The sequence below is a fragment of the Falco peregrinus genome, chromosome 9 (genome assembly GCF_023634155.1).
Source record: "Falco peregrinus isolate bFalPer1 chromosome 9, bFalPer1.pri, whole genome shotgun sequence".
Classification (NCBI taxonomy): domain Eukaryota; kingdom Metazoa; phylum Chordata; class Aves; order Falconiformes; family Falconidae; genus Falco; species Falco peregrinus.
Window position 1 is genome coordinate 4,806,286 of NC_073729.1, and position 12,592 is coordinate 4,818,877.

At 44.9% G+C, this 12,592-nt stretch overlaps 1 protein-coding gene across 1 annotated transcript in view; it reads right to left on the reverse strand.

Annotated features, from left to right (window-relative positions):
• Nucleotides 1-12,592, reverse strand: part of PHRF1 (PHD and ring finger domains 1) — a 28,087-nt gene that overhangs the window by 959 nt on the left and 14,536 nt on the right. The window contains exons 9-17 of the mRNA XM_055813646.1: nucleotides 12,282-12,411; nucleotides 11,787-11,920; nucleotides 10,763-10,950; nucleotides 9,839-9,958; nucleotides 7,690-7,844; nucleotides 4,061-6,847; nucleotides 3,277-3,353; nucleotides 2,395-2,655; nucleotides 1,171-1,299 (exon numbers count right to left, since the gene is read on the reverse strand). Of these exons, the coding sequence (XP_055669621.1) occupies nucleotides 1,171-1,299; nucleotides 2,395-2,655; nucleotides 3,277-3,353; nucleotides 4,061-6,847; nucleotides 7,690-7,844; nucleotides 9,839-9,958; nucleotides 10,763-10,950; nucleotides 11,787-11,920; nucleotides 12,282-12,411 (3,981 nt within the window). The remainder of the gene's footprint in view (nucleotides 1-1,170; nucleotides 1,300-2,394; nucleotides 2,656-3,276; nucleotides 3,354-4,060; nucleotides 6,848-7,689; nucleotides 7,845-9,838; nucleotides 9,959-10,762; nucleotides 10,951-11,786; nucleotides 11,921-12,281; nucleotides 12,412-12,592) is intronic.

Here is a 12,592-nt window from a genome sequence, read left to right on the forward strand (position 1 = left end):
TTCGCTCCATTAACAGTATTGCAGCCGTTCCGGCAGGCAACGAACAAACGACAGAGAAGCCCTGAACTTCCCAGGGGAACAGATTCCTGTATAGCCCCTCGAGTCTCGCAGCAGGGTACGTAAAGCAGAAAACTCAACAAGGACAGGAGTATTATTGTACTTCAAGCATTCCAGAAACGGCCCAGGGCTTATCTACTGAGCACCAACTGACTGCAGAAGCACCTCTGAAAGCAGAATTACTCGTTTTTACTACAGGCGTTTCTATCCAGCCAGTTTTGCACAACACAGGGTAACCAAGAAGCGTTGATCACCCATTTTTCTGATGATTTTGAGAAAGCGATGCTCAGATTAAAAGAATCTGGCAATTTTAAGGGATAAATTTTTGAGATAAAAGGGGAAAGAGGGTGGACCCTACCAAGAACTTTATCAGCATTCAGAGGACAGTTCACAGTGACTTCAGCTGCAATTGGCGCTGACCAGCTCTCCTACAAACCACACCTGAGGTTCACGTGGGTCACGTAGAAGATATGGAATTGCACCTGTTATCTCAGGAATTTTGATTTACGATGGAATTTCTCAATGATAGCCAGAACGCAGAGCGGGGAGAGAATACAGTCCTCCGGGGTATCACTTAACTGCCTTGACCACAAGAGCATTACTTGCTCTCACAAGACAACGTTTACCCGCTCATCAGGTCTTTTTTAGCCACGATCTGGTCAGCGCTAAGATTTGAGGCAAAAGTCAACATCAGCCAAATTGCAAGGCCCTCTTCCAAAGTTCAGGGCCACCACTGATGCTGAAGGAATTAACACACAAAGTATTTTCTCACTTTATCAGAAACAGCTTGACAATTCTGACTGAAGTTCTTAATGAGATAGAGCTGACCATTCTCACCCAAGGCACGTCCCGCGGTACATTTTAAGCTGTCTGAGCTGAACTTTGCAATGTTCTGGACCACTGAAAACACCATCTCCTGAAAGGAACAGTCTGACAGCTCTCATCGATGGCACCGCTCCGTCCTGCTCGAAGCAACTATTGCTGCACCACAAGACTGCAGAGTACCCGAGATCTGCTCCTCAGTTACAGCAGGGAAGTGCTGAAGCTGGCAAGCGCAGTCCAAAGCTGCCACTTATTTAACCGACACAGCCCCTCCTCTCCATTTCACCTTACCTTTTGCACTGCTTTTCGAAGGATGTTCTTGTACTCCTCCTTTGTAATCTCTCTCTTCTGGTAAAAGGGTTTAATGGCAAGTTTCACTTCTTCCACAGCCCTTTCCTGCATGTGCAGCTTCTTCATGTACTGCCCAGCAAAGAGAAGTTCATTAACTTCTGCTACCTTGGGAATGGTTTCCGAATCTATTTTTCTTAGCAACGTCCTAACAATGAAAATACTCATTTCACAGTTTCAACGACCCGAGTAAGAGCCAACGTCACAGGGATTTCCTTTACTGTAAATGACAGTCTTGAAACAAATACCAGCTCGCCCTAGGAGGAACCCTTATTTTATGTAACATTTATTCTATGTCTTAGAGAATATGTTTTAAGCAAGTGACTACAGCGTTACACCCATTAATTCTGGTCTCCTTCTTCCCTTCCAACAGCTCTGAAATAAACATACATCCATCAAAAGGATCTAAAAGCAGCCAAGTCATAGCTGTGAATACAAAGCTTCAGGTAGCTCTGAGGGCGTTCCGAAAACTGCAAACTTGCATATAAATTAAGGATTACAGATGACATCAGAGCACATTCTATCTATCATGGTAAGTCCATGAAAACTGCTGCTCATATAAATGGAGGTTTAGTGGGAAAGGTATCTTAGCGTTTTGTTTTGTGGTAGAAAGAGAAATAATTAACTAAGAAGTTTTTGTTCTTGCGTTAACATCCACGATGCTTAGAGCAAATGGTCTTTACAGCAACCCCAAAACTCGGCAGCAAGGGATGATCACTGCAAAATCTCAGAACTATTTTACTCCCTCTGCATGTTCAGCCTCTCTACAGGACTGCTATGGGAATAGGCACTAATTTCAAAGCTGGAGGGGAAAGGCGAAAACCAGGCATTTATAGAGAGATTTGGACATTCTGGCTTCTGGAAAGTCTATTCCAGACATTCATGCAAGAAAGTTTCAGAGCGTCTTTTAGATGCTTTAATCCCTCTCTGTCCTATTGCAATGAAGCTGCAGAAAGTGGAACCATCAAATGGGAGAAAATCCCAAAAGAATTCGAAGGAAGGACTGCCTGCTGCTCCTGGGCTAGCACAGTCAGCCACCGAAACCAACAGCCACAGCCAGGGCTGGGAAAATACAGTAGAGAGCAAGTCGGATACACCCAAACTTCACAAGTTCAAATAAACAGCTCATTGATGTTATGCATCTGCTACTTGATAGCATTCACTCACTTCCTCGTTTCTCGTTTTGTCCACTGCAGGTTTGGGTGCTTTGCTCTTTTCTTCCGCATTTCCAACAGAAGCAGCTTGGATTCCTGGTTCAGATGCAGTAGCCAGGCTGCCCAGCTCCGGGATCAGGCTCTGTCCTGCCATGCAGCCAAGCGCTGGAAGACTACCCTGCATGATGAACTGAACCGTGGGCTGGCTGACCGGGGCATAGGGGGGCAGGCTTGAGGGCAGAGGTGGTGTCAAAAGTATGTTTTGACAGTACACCTGTGAAACACATACCATTTTGTAAATGCCTGTGCTTACAAGAGAGAGCGTCAGACCAGGATTTTCAGAGCACCTCTTACCCACTCAAACAGGCAAGTAATTACTAGTTTAAATCAGGGAGGCTAACGTCCCAGCCCTCAGCTAGGTCTCTGCGCATCTAGCTAGCACCAGCCCCACTCACCTTTTAACTGGTGGACAGCACAGCCTGATGGCACGGACCAGTGCCACCAGGCCCATTTTTACAGCCTGATCCCAGCCAGGGAGAAGCTCAGAGCTTCTCAACCAGCACCGTCTTTCCCCGAGTTACTGCTGAAAACAGAAGCTGCGCGCATACAGCAGAACTAAAAGAAGATGCGCCTCTTCAACTGGAAGGAGCACCTGAGAGATTAAATGATCACAGAGGATTGCTGAGGTGTATGGGCTGTATGAAATGTACCACACGCAGCGGAAGGCGAGCTCTGCCACGAGAGGAGGGTGTTGCACAACGAGGGCACAGATGAGGTGGGATGCCTTCCATGACACTAGGGTGCTGGAATAGGAACCAACCTGAGAGGAATCTAGATCAGGAAACATAGGCTCAGGAATCATATAATTGGTTGGAGGAGGCTCATTTAACTGCACCTGATTTAACGTTTGGTTCAAGTCCTCAGCTTTCCAGGCCCCTTCTTTTACTCGCTGAAGTCTGTAAAACGGCATCCCTAGGGTCCCCAAGAGAAGGAAAAGAAAACATTTAAGAATAAAATAAACCTAATGGGTCAAAAATTCAAAGCCAATTATATTTTTAAACAATTAAAATAAAAAGGATCCAACAACAATGCTAGCTAGAACTGGATTTTGTTCAGCAATCATCAACACTTTAAAGCTTCTGATAATAGAGGACTTAGCATCCCCTTGAGCAATTGCTTCTTCCTGGGTTTCCACAAGAGTAACCAAGGAGAACAACACAAGCAACTCTGTCAACACGCATAGCACAGGGTCCCAAGCCAAACTGTTTGTAGCAGCTTTGGCTGAGCGGAGCTCCCAGTAGCAAGCTCTGGAGATTTGTCACGCTCCTTGGCCCCGAGAAACCTTTATAAATTCTGACGGCAAACCCCCCACTCCAGTCAGCTGCAGAAAGGGTGGAACGCGGGCTGCCAGTTCAGAGAGTGGGTTGCAATCTGCGCTTCACGGCCAAACAAGCCGCCGCTGGCGAGCCGAGCTGCGCTGACAGCGTGTCCTCTCGGATCCATTAACACAGCTCACCTCAGGATGCCAGCAAGCGTAGAACGCCAGCTCTTGGGACTGGAAACCAGGGGATTGCGCCAGCTCAGATGACAGAACTATTACGCTACCACCAGGTTTAGCCAGGCACCAAACCCCACACAGCCTGTGCTTCAAGTACTGTTTTCCAAAAACAGATACTTACTTGAAGCTTTTTCAGCAGACAAGGTGCCACTTTCTTCCTCTTGAAGGTTCCAGGTAACTCTTTTCACTGGCGCTTTCGATTTCAGCACAGGACCCTGAGGTACTACTTCCAGTTCAGTACTACCGAAATCACTGGTTTTCTCGTTTGACACAAGGCACTCATCTTTAACCTCCTTCACACAATCTGTTACTTTGCTTTTGGACAAGCTTTGAACTGGTGCAGCCTCAGCTGGAGCGTGCGCGGTAACGTGCTTCTCCAGGGGTGCTTCCATCAGAGATGAACACAACGTGGTATTTTCTATTTTAACTGTAATCTCAAGGTTTGTATTGCTACAGCTACCAAGCACTGCTGGCTCACTACTGCTGGCGAATTCTGTCTCAGCAAAAGGATCCACATTGCCAACTGGAACACACGCGTTTGTGGCCTCTGGCAGAGGGAATGCAGTTTCACTGGTCACCTCCCGACAGCTGGGCTCCACCTTTATAGCTTCTTGGGCCTCGCTCAGCTGAACCGGGCTCTCAGCCTTCATTTCCTCCAGTTTGACATTTGGTTGGATGGTTATGGAAAGCTCTTCCAGTACCAGCTCCTCCTTTGGCTCTTGTTTGAAGGAATGAGGTTGCTCCACAAACGTGGATGTATTTTCAGCTGGAGGCTTTTGATCCTTTTCTGGTGGAGGAGGAAGGGAGCTCTCTTTCGATCTGTGTTTTCTTTCTTTGGAACGGGACCTCGATCGTGGTGTTTTTTCCTTTGATTTGCTGCTTTTGTGCTCCCGAGAACGAGATGCAGACCGAGACCTCCACTTCCTCCTCTCCCGAGACCTGGATCTCGATCTCTTTCTGTCCCTTGACCTCAAGCTACTATCTTTATCATACCTCTCATAGCTTTTCTCTCTCCTGTGTTTCCGCCTTTTAGTTCTTTCAATGCTATTTGATCGGGAACGATCCCTCCGTCTTGACCTTGATCGAGACCGTCTTTTCTTTTTCCTGTTTTCATAAAACTCAGAAGTACTTCCAGGACTACCTGAACGTGACCTAGATTTCCTTCTCTCCCTAGACCAAGAAGTTTTTGCCTTTTTATCCTTGGTTTTATCCTTCATTTTCTTTTTTTTAGATCGTTCGTGACTGCTGGAACGGTCAGTAGAAGTTCTCCTGATCTTGGGTTTGGATGTGCTTCTTTTGCCACGCTCTTCTCCACCTGACCAAGAGGTAGATCGGGAGCTTCGGTCCCTTGAGTGTGCTCTATCCCTAGACTCTGATCGGGGTCTCTTACTCTCTTTGACAAACGCCTTCTTCCTTTTCATCTTCTTCCTGCTTCGGGAGCTGGAGTTTGAACAGGATCTGGAACGTGATCGCTTCTTTCTTTTTTCTACCTTTTGGATTTTCTGCTGCCCATCATCCTTTGAGGGACTATCCGGTTCTAGTTTCACATTAATATTAGGTCTAACCAGTTCTTCGGCATTAAAGAACACATCAGGGCTCCCTCTGCTTTCCTCCTTTAGACACTTTGCATTAGAAACTGGCTTAATGGCAGATGAAGTGCAAGGACTGCTTAGCGAGTCTTCCTCATCCATATTGTCTCGTTCCTCTGTGTCAGAGATCTGTTCTACAATCCTGCTTTCTACCGTGACATCACCGTGAGACACTGTGTTACTGGATGGTACATCAGCATCTGCTCCAGATCCAAATACATTTCCTACCACGTAAGGGGTGAAACGACGAACAGTTTGAAATGTTTGAACTTTTGGATTTTCAATGGAAATAGTCCTGGTAATATTAGTTAGTGGGATCCCCAAGCCAAGCCTTTCAGGGCTGCTGCTTGCTGAACTCGAGTCCGATCCTGTTGGCTCAAAGGGATCATAGATCTCACTTTTGACCTGCTTTTTCTTAACTGAGAAAAGAGTTGAAGGAGTCTCTTTCTGTTGCACTTTGTCATCCACAGGGCGGAAGGTGTTACAAAATCCTGGGTTAGACAGTCTGCTGGGATGCCCTGCATTTCCAGGAATATTGATTTTAAAACTCTCAAAAGAGCTTGGGCCTTTGCTCCTCGAAGTGCCCAGCAGCGATGAACTGCCACACATGCCTGTATCAGTAGAAAAAGACAGCCCACTTGTATGCATTTGTTGCTGAGATTCCTTGGCATTTGACTTCTGACTTTCCACCTTGCTACCCTTCCCCGGCTGATTAGCGCTCTCTTTGCCAGTCAGCTGGGTTATACAGGAGCTGGGGATGTCACAGCTTTGGCTTCCTGAGGGTTCGGGCTCCACCTGCTTGCTGCTGGTTTCCTTTTTAATCTTTGGTATCCTGGGAAGCTCAAAGATGTCAATTCTCTTGGTAGGTGGTTTTAATGGCTGCCTCACGGTTAAAGCTTTTGAGCCAGAATTCAAGTAACAGCTCAGGGGCTTTGACAATGAGTCAGTGCGTGCAACATTTTTAGAGTTTCCATTAAATCTGGGCATTTCATCTGACTTGTAGCCATGTCTGCTCAGAGTAGCTATGTTCTGAGTCTGAACAGACCTGGGTGTCATCGAATATTCTGACTTTACAGTTGCCTTTTCTGATGTACTCCGTGCAGGGTTTGCTGCAGGCTCAGTCCTGCTCAGTGAGGGTGAAGGTAATGGAAACGAGCTTGAGGAGGAGGGTCTGGGGCGAGTACTCAGCCCTGAGGAAAATGAAGGTCCAGCAACGGGGCTGCTTGCTGTGGTCCCTGAGTGCGCCGTACTCGGTTGGGTGTTATGTCCCGAACCATCATTCACTCTTGAGTCATTCGCCGATTTCCTATGAAGTGGAGCTGTGGCATACAAGCAAACAATAAAGTTTTTCAGTACGTATCTGGTCGTGTCTCCCCATCATTAAAAGAAGTACTGAGCTAATTATTTTAAGTTCCACCTTGGTTTGCAGGCATACCACACAGTAATAAGGCAGCCCAATAGTTCTTTTGGTCAGATGCTCAAGGTTTAATGCCAGACAACTGCACCTTTAAGGTAAACACTAATGTTAAGGAAATAAATTATTCTGTTCTGTAGATATCACCAGATCTGTGTTTATTATCCTGCAGTCGCCAATTGATAAAAATTACTATAACAGAGGATGTTATAGGTACTTGTTTTAAGAATAAAGCTCTACGTTTCAATTTGAAGAGATTCTTTCCAAATAACACCATGCCAAGGGAAGACACAGCTGTAGGTGCTAACACGTATTCTAGAGCTTGGCTTCTGCAAAGGAGCTTCTTGCCAAGGTCCTCATCGCTGCTCCTCAAACGGAAGCACAGTGCACAGGCATGGCAGCGAGGCACGACAAATGACAGAATCGGGTACTAAGATATCTCTGCTCTATCCAGTCCTATGAAACTACAGTGAAGTACTTTTGAAAGAAAAACCCCACCTATTAAACCCCAAATCCTCCAGTAACATCTCAGCTCTGCAACTGGAACAGACACAAGTAACACTAGTTCAGAGCATACACAGGAATCTTATTAGATAGGTTACTGCTGGCAGCTAAACCGAATCCACCTTACATATTCAAACGCTCAGTGAGGGTATCCCTACGTTTGAAGCTACGCAGCCTGCAGGACCAGGGCAGGCGTGGGTGAAACAAAGAAGTTAATTGCACTGTGAAGTGCCAGACCCTTACCTATCTTCTTTGCTGTCAGCGAACCGTCTCTGTTGATGACCACATCCGAACCACTCATCATGAGAAAGCTCTGTCCAGACAGGATACTTCCCAACAGATCAGGCACAGGGGCACCTTCTTCTTCTTGATCAGGACTCAAGGCAGGTACACTGCTTCTGCATGTTTCAGAGGGGTTATATTTCCTTTACTCTTACAGCACTTGTTCTATACACACACATTACATTAAAAAGAAACCAAAATCAAGGGCATAAACAGAGGTCAGCCAGGGAAGTTCACTTGTAGTTTTGGCTTCACTAGAGTCATTCAGCCCCCATCTCCCTCTGACAAAACAGGAGGTGAAGCTTTTACTGATTTTCCGCAGCAACATTGGAGGATAGGAAAGCATGTAACCATACCAAAGACCTTTGGTAAGCAAATGCTTTTAATCTTATTTAAGAGTGGTGTTCACTGACTTGTGCATCAAGATTAACTTTCTACTGCATTTAAGGTGCATTTTTGAAGCGCAAACCATTGTTCAGCACTTCAGAGATACGTCCAGCCCAGCTGCCTCTTTCCCCCCAGCAAATCATGATCACAAATGTATTCCTCAGGCCTATACTGCTATATAAAAAAATTGGTGCAGCTTGAACCACTGTTCAGCACCAGTCAGAATACCAGTCAGGTGCCAACTGGTAGGGTAGCCAAGAGCATGGCAGAGGAGGAATTACACTGAAAAACAGCAGCACACACACAGGACAACACAAACACTCCCCTTTGTGCGTTACTCATTCATATGAAAATGATTTAACTGTACATTCCTCGTTCTTGAAATACAGACTGAAAAGGTCTGAGTGTTTCTGGTGTTGGGGTGTGGCTTTTAAGTTTCCTTTCTTTGCTTTTCTGCTGGTGGCATTTGGGGGTTTGCTTTGTTTGGGCTTTAAAAAAACCCAAAAACAAACAACAAACCAACAACTTCAAAAAGGACCAAGAGACCCAGCTCTTTGAGGGAGCTACATTTCATTTCCGTATGACAGCAAAGCAAGCTTTCCAAAGACGATATACACCAAACCCCTGTAACAACATACAACAGAACAACAAAACGGAAAATCTTAAAAGAATTGGCTGGCCAGGCCAGAGCAGGGAAGGACCTGCAGTCCAGGCAAACGAAGCCTTTAGAAAAGCTGAATTTCAGCTAAACAGTTCTACCTTCTAAACAACGTGCTGCTCACATAACTCTGAGGACATGGAAAGCTTCCTGAAAGGCTTCCTTTAGGACTGAGATGAGAAAGGTAGAGAAATACTCCAAGTTATTAGAGACTATCTTAATCCTGAAAAACCAACCTTTGCCACAAGTCAGATGCATTAGAGGACAGCCAGGTAAACCTCTCACACCTTTTAACCACTCAAGCTGAGCTCCGTCCATTTCTCCTAGTCTTCAGCCCCCTCAGCCTTGCAGTTTTCGGTTGGTACCTACCCCAGTCATTTTCCCCATCCGTTTTCTTCTCATCATGCTCTTGCTCCCTGTGTCCCACCCCTCTGCACTGCATCCTAGGCCCCAGCCCTGAAAACCCAGTGACTGCCAACGGGAGGCACCCAGCAATGCCCCTTGTCTCTGTGTGTGCAGACCCTGTGCCCCTGTGCCTGCCAGGGCCATCTGTCAGGCTGCAAAGCAACGGTTAAACTGCAGGATCAAACCAAGAGTTTCCTCTCCACTTTCTGAGCTCCAACAAACGGCAGAGGAACTGGGTGAGGTGGGTGCATCCCTCACCTCCCCTGGATGTGCAATTAGATTCCCTGGCCTTCCCAAATAAGCAAGTGGGTTTTTAAAGGTTAATGAGACTGGAATTTAAAACATACTAATGGGGTTACTAAACAATCCCAAAACAGACAGCAAGAAGAGCCAGATTAAGGTGGAAATACCAATGTGAATTATCAATGCAATAGTCAGAGCTGTTATGAAAGATTAAGTGCCTGTCCTTCGACTTAAAAAAACAACTATTGCATAAAATGCTGCAGTTATTTATCTACACATGTGCAGGCATGCATACACACAGTCTTTCAAAATATTCAGGGTAAGAAAAGAGTTAAACCAGGATGGATCACTCAGTTTGCTCTTTTGTTACTGTCATTAGACAATTAAGAAAAAGAAAATAACTTGATTGATTTTTACCTGGGAAGTCCCACAGAAATAGGTCTAGCTACAGGACGGTGAGACCTCAGTGCTGACTGGGAGAGAACTCTTCTTTTGGCACTCACTGGTGAATCTGCATTTGCTGGAACGTCCTCGTTACTGTGGGTAAAACACACGCACAAACCTTGGAAGTTTTTCATGTCAAATAGACAAGGTAGATAATATACCAGGACAGGTACAGTTAGAAAGCATCATTTGTTTTATTATAATATATTAAACAAAAGATTTGTGCAGTTTACTTATTTTCTGTGGCTACATAAACAGAACAGCATAACTCAGCCAGTAGAGATTCACATGTAAGTTTTTATTTTTAAAATATTAAATGGATAATTTCCCTTTATGAAAGGATCAAAAAGACTTACTCTGTAAAAAAATCAAATTTCACCAACAATAATTTCAGATGCCCCCTCCCTGACACCCAAAGCTTAAGAGTGACACAAACTACGGCATAGTAAGATTCCTCCTGAATTTAAAGTGTCTCGAAAAGTGAAGATGGGAAAAGGAGAAACACGGAAGATTCCACAGGTCCATTAAATTCCATGTGAAGTCACTGTTTATTGTATATCAAATACACTAGCTACCTTCACTTAAAATTAAATCAATAGAAAATGACTGATCAGGATCCAACTCCTTCAGATTCTAGCCTCTGAATAACCCCAAAGCTCTTAATTACAGGTTTGCACAAGGCTTATTATTTCAGCAGACCTCTTTAAAGAAGGCCAATTCTTTATGAGCTCAGCAACTCAGCCAAGGAAATAAAAGAGCAGGCCAACGTGTTACTATGAGCTGTGTACCCAAAGCTGACTTCAGATGCACTCTACACTCTGCAAAAAGGCACATGTACAAAAACCGCAACGCTTGTGAAATGATCAGATCCCTGATCATAACCCGGAGAGATCTTACCTTTCATAAGGCTCCAACTCATGTGGAACTCCAAACACAGACAGAGAAGCTGCACCAATATCTGCTCTCATCAGACCAAGCGAGGGCTCTGCTGGTTTGTACACATAAGGAAGCAAGCCCCCATGCTCAGGTTTTCTAAGACCAAGAGCTCTTGCAATACGTAAGCGAGCAGAAACCTCATTTTTCACCTGCAGAGATAAAGAGATTGGGTTATTTGTATGCTAGGGCAGGTATGTATCCTGGGTTTAAAGCCCCAAATTCTTCACTTAGTTTAAGTACAGTCACCAGATTACTACTGTCAGTAGCAGAAGTGGTGTGTGTTTATGGTCAATATTTGTTTCAAAGTACCTATTAACCTTCTAACTATGGCCTATATAGTCACTTCGTACACAGATTGCACGTATCACATTTAAGTGACCAGATAAATTTCTAAAAATCTTTAAAGTCATCATTCAAAACTGTCAATTCCTTATTAAAGGCTGGAGGGATTGTTCTGGCTTTAGGATGTAAACTAGCTGAGGTAGCTGGGGACAAAAGTCAAGCTGGTGCAGAGTATTCAGTACAGCTCATGTGAGAACACTACCCACCGTGGGAAGGGATTCTGAGCGCCCTTACAGCGCATCAACTGCGTTTGCAACAACAGACACAAACATTCGTAGCCTATTAAAAAGCATAGGTGGTGGCGATTTTAACTGAGCTTGCATCAGTACCAAGAAAACACAACAGCTGAATGGCAGGGCAGAACACAAAGCCTGCACAACGTACTTTACAGTGTGACCCCTGCAGCTAAAGTAACCGGATTTGTCAGCAAACCTAGCAGACCTGCCTGGAGGTTGCAATTTGTTTCCGTGTACAGCGTCTTTGTGGAGTACACTGGATGCATCTTACACATACACCCACCAGAAAAAAAGGTCATCTGCTACCATTCAGTATTAAAAGACTGCTATCAAGAGACAGTATTTTTTCCACCAAATCCCAAGCTATAGTGCTTTTACAGATGGCTGAAAAAATGGCAGCAACTCACATGTGATCTTAGTCTCTTTTTCCCTCTTCTCTTCTTTATCGGACCCTTGTGTCTTTTCAGCTGTCTCTCTGAACTCCTCTTCCCAGCAGATTTTGCCCAAGTTCTTCTTTTGCGTCCGGCTTTCTTCTTCCTGCCTGATGGGATAAAAGACAACCAAGTATCTGGCTAAGTGCTGGCACTGCATTTTACCCTGTATTCCCCTTTTTGTTCCCCCATGGCACACAAAGCACCTCAAGAAAATCTACAGCGTGCTGCAACAGTATGAAACGGCAGAGCTGAAAAAGTGAAATCACTAGGATGTATTTAGAAGCAACCTCCAAGACTCTTCTGGGTAAAGACAGTATGGGGAAAGAAGAAAATGCATGTGGTATACTTCTGCAGCTGCACAGGTGTGGCAGCATGCAGCCGATCTAGTGTTTCGTATGATTCAGGCTTATCTTCTCAAAGCTTTTATTCTTGCAGATGGGAACCACAGAAGGTGTCTGATGCCCTTACCTGTTTTTCTTTTCTGCCTAGCAGGAGCCCTCGGTGCAAGAGGACGCTGGTAGACGGCTGTGTTTATGCCTGCTACAACTGCCTCGATTGTTTCATCCAGAAGAGAGGGCGTGTGGTTCCCTGGCACGTGCTGTGTGGGAAATTAGAAGTTAAATGATACAGGTATCTAAAAGGTCAGCAACAAGTTAGCTATAAAACCACTTGATAAAAAATTCATTTAAGATTCAAATGAGAAGCACTCATGTCACCAAACTGCCAGTTAAGCAATTGTGTCACCTCTCTCACCTATTGACTATCATATTAAGGAGAAC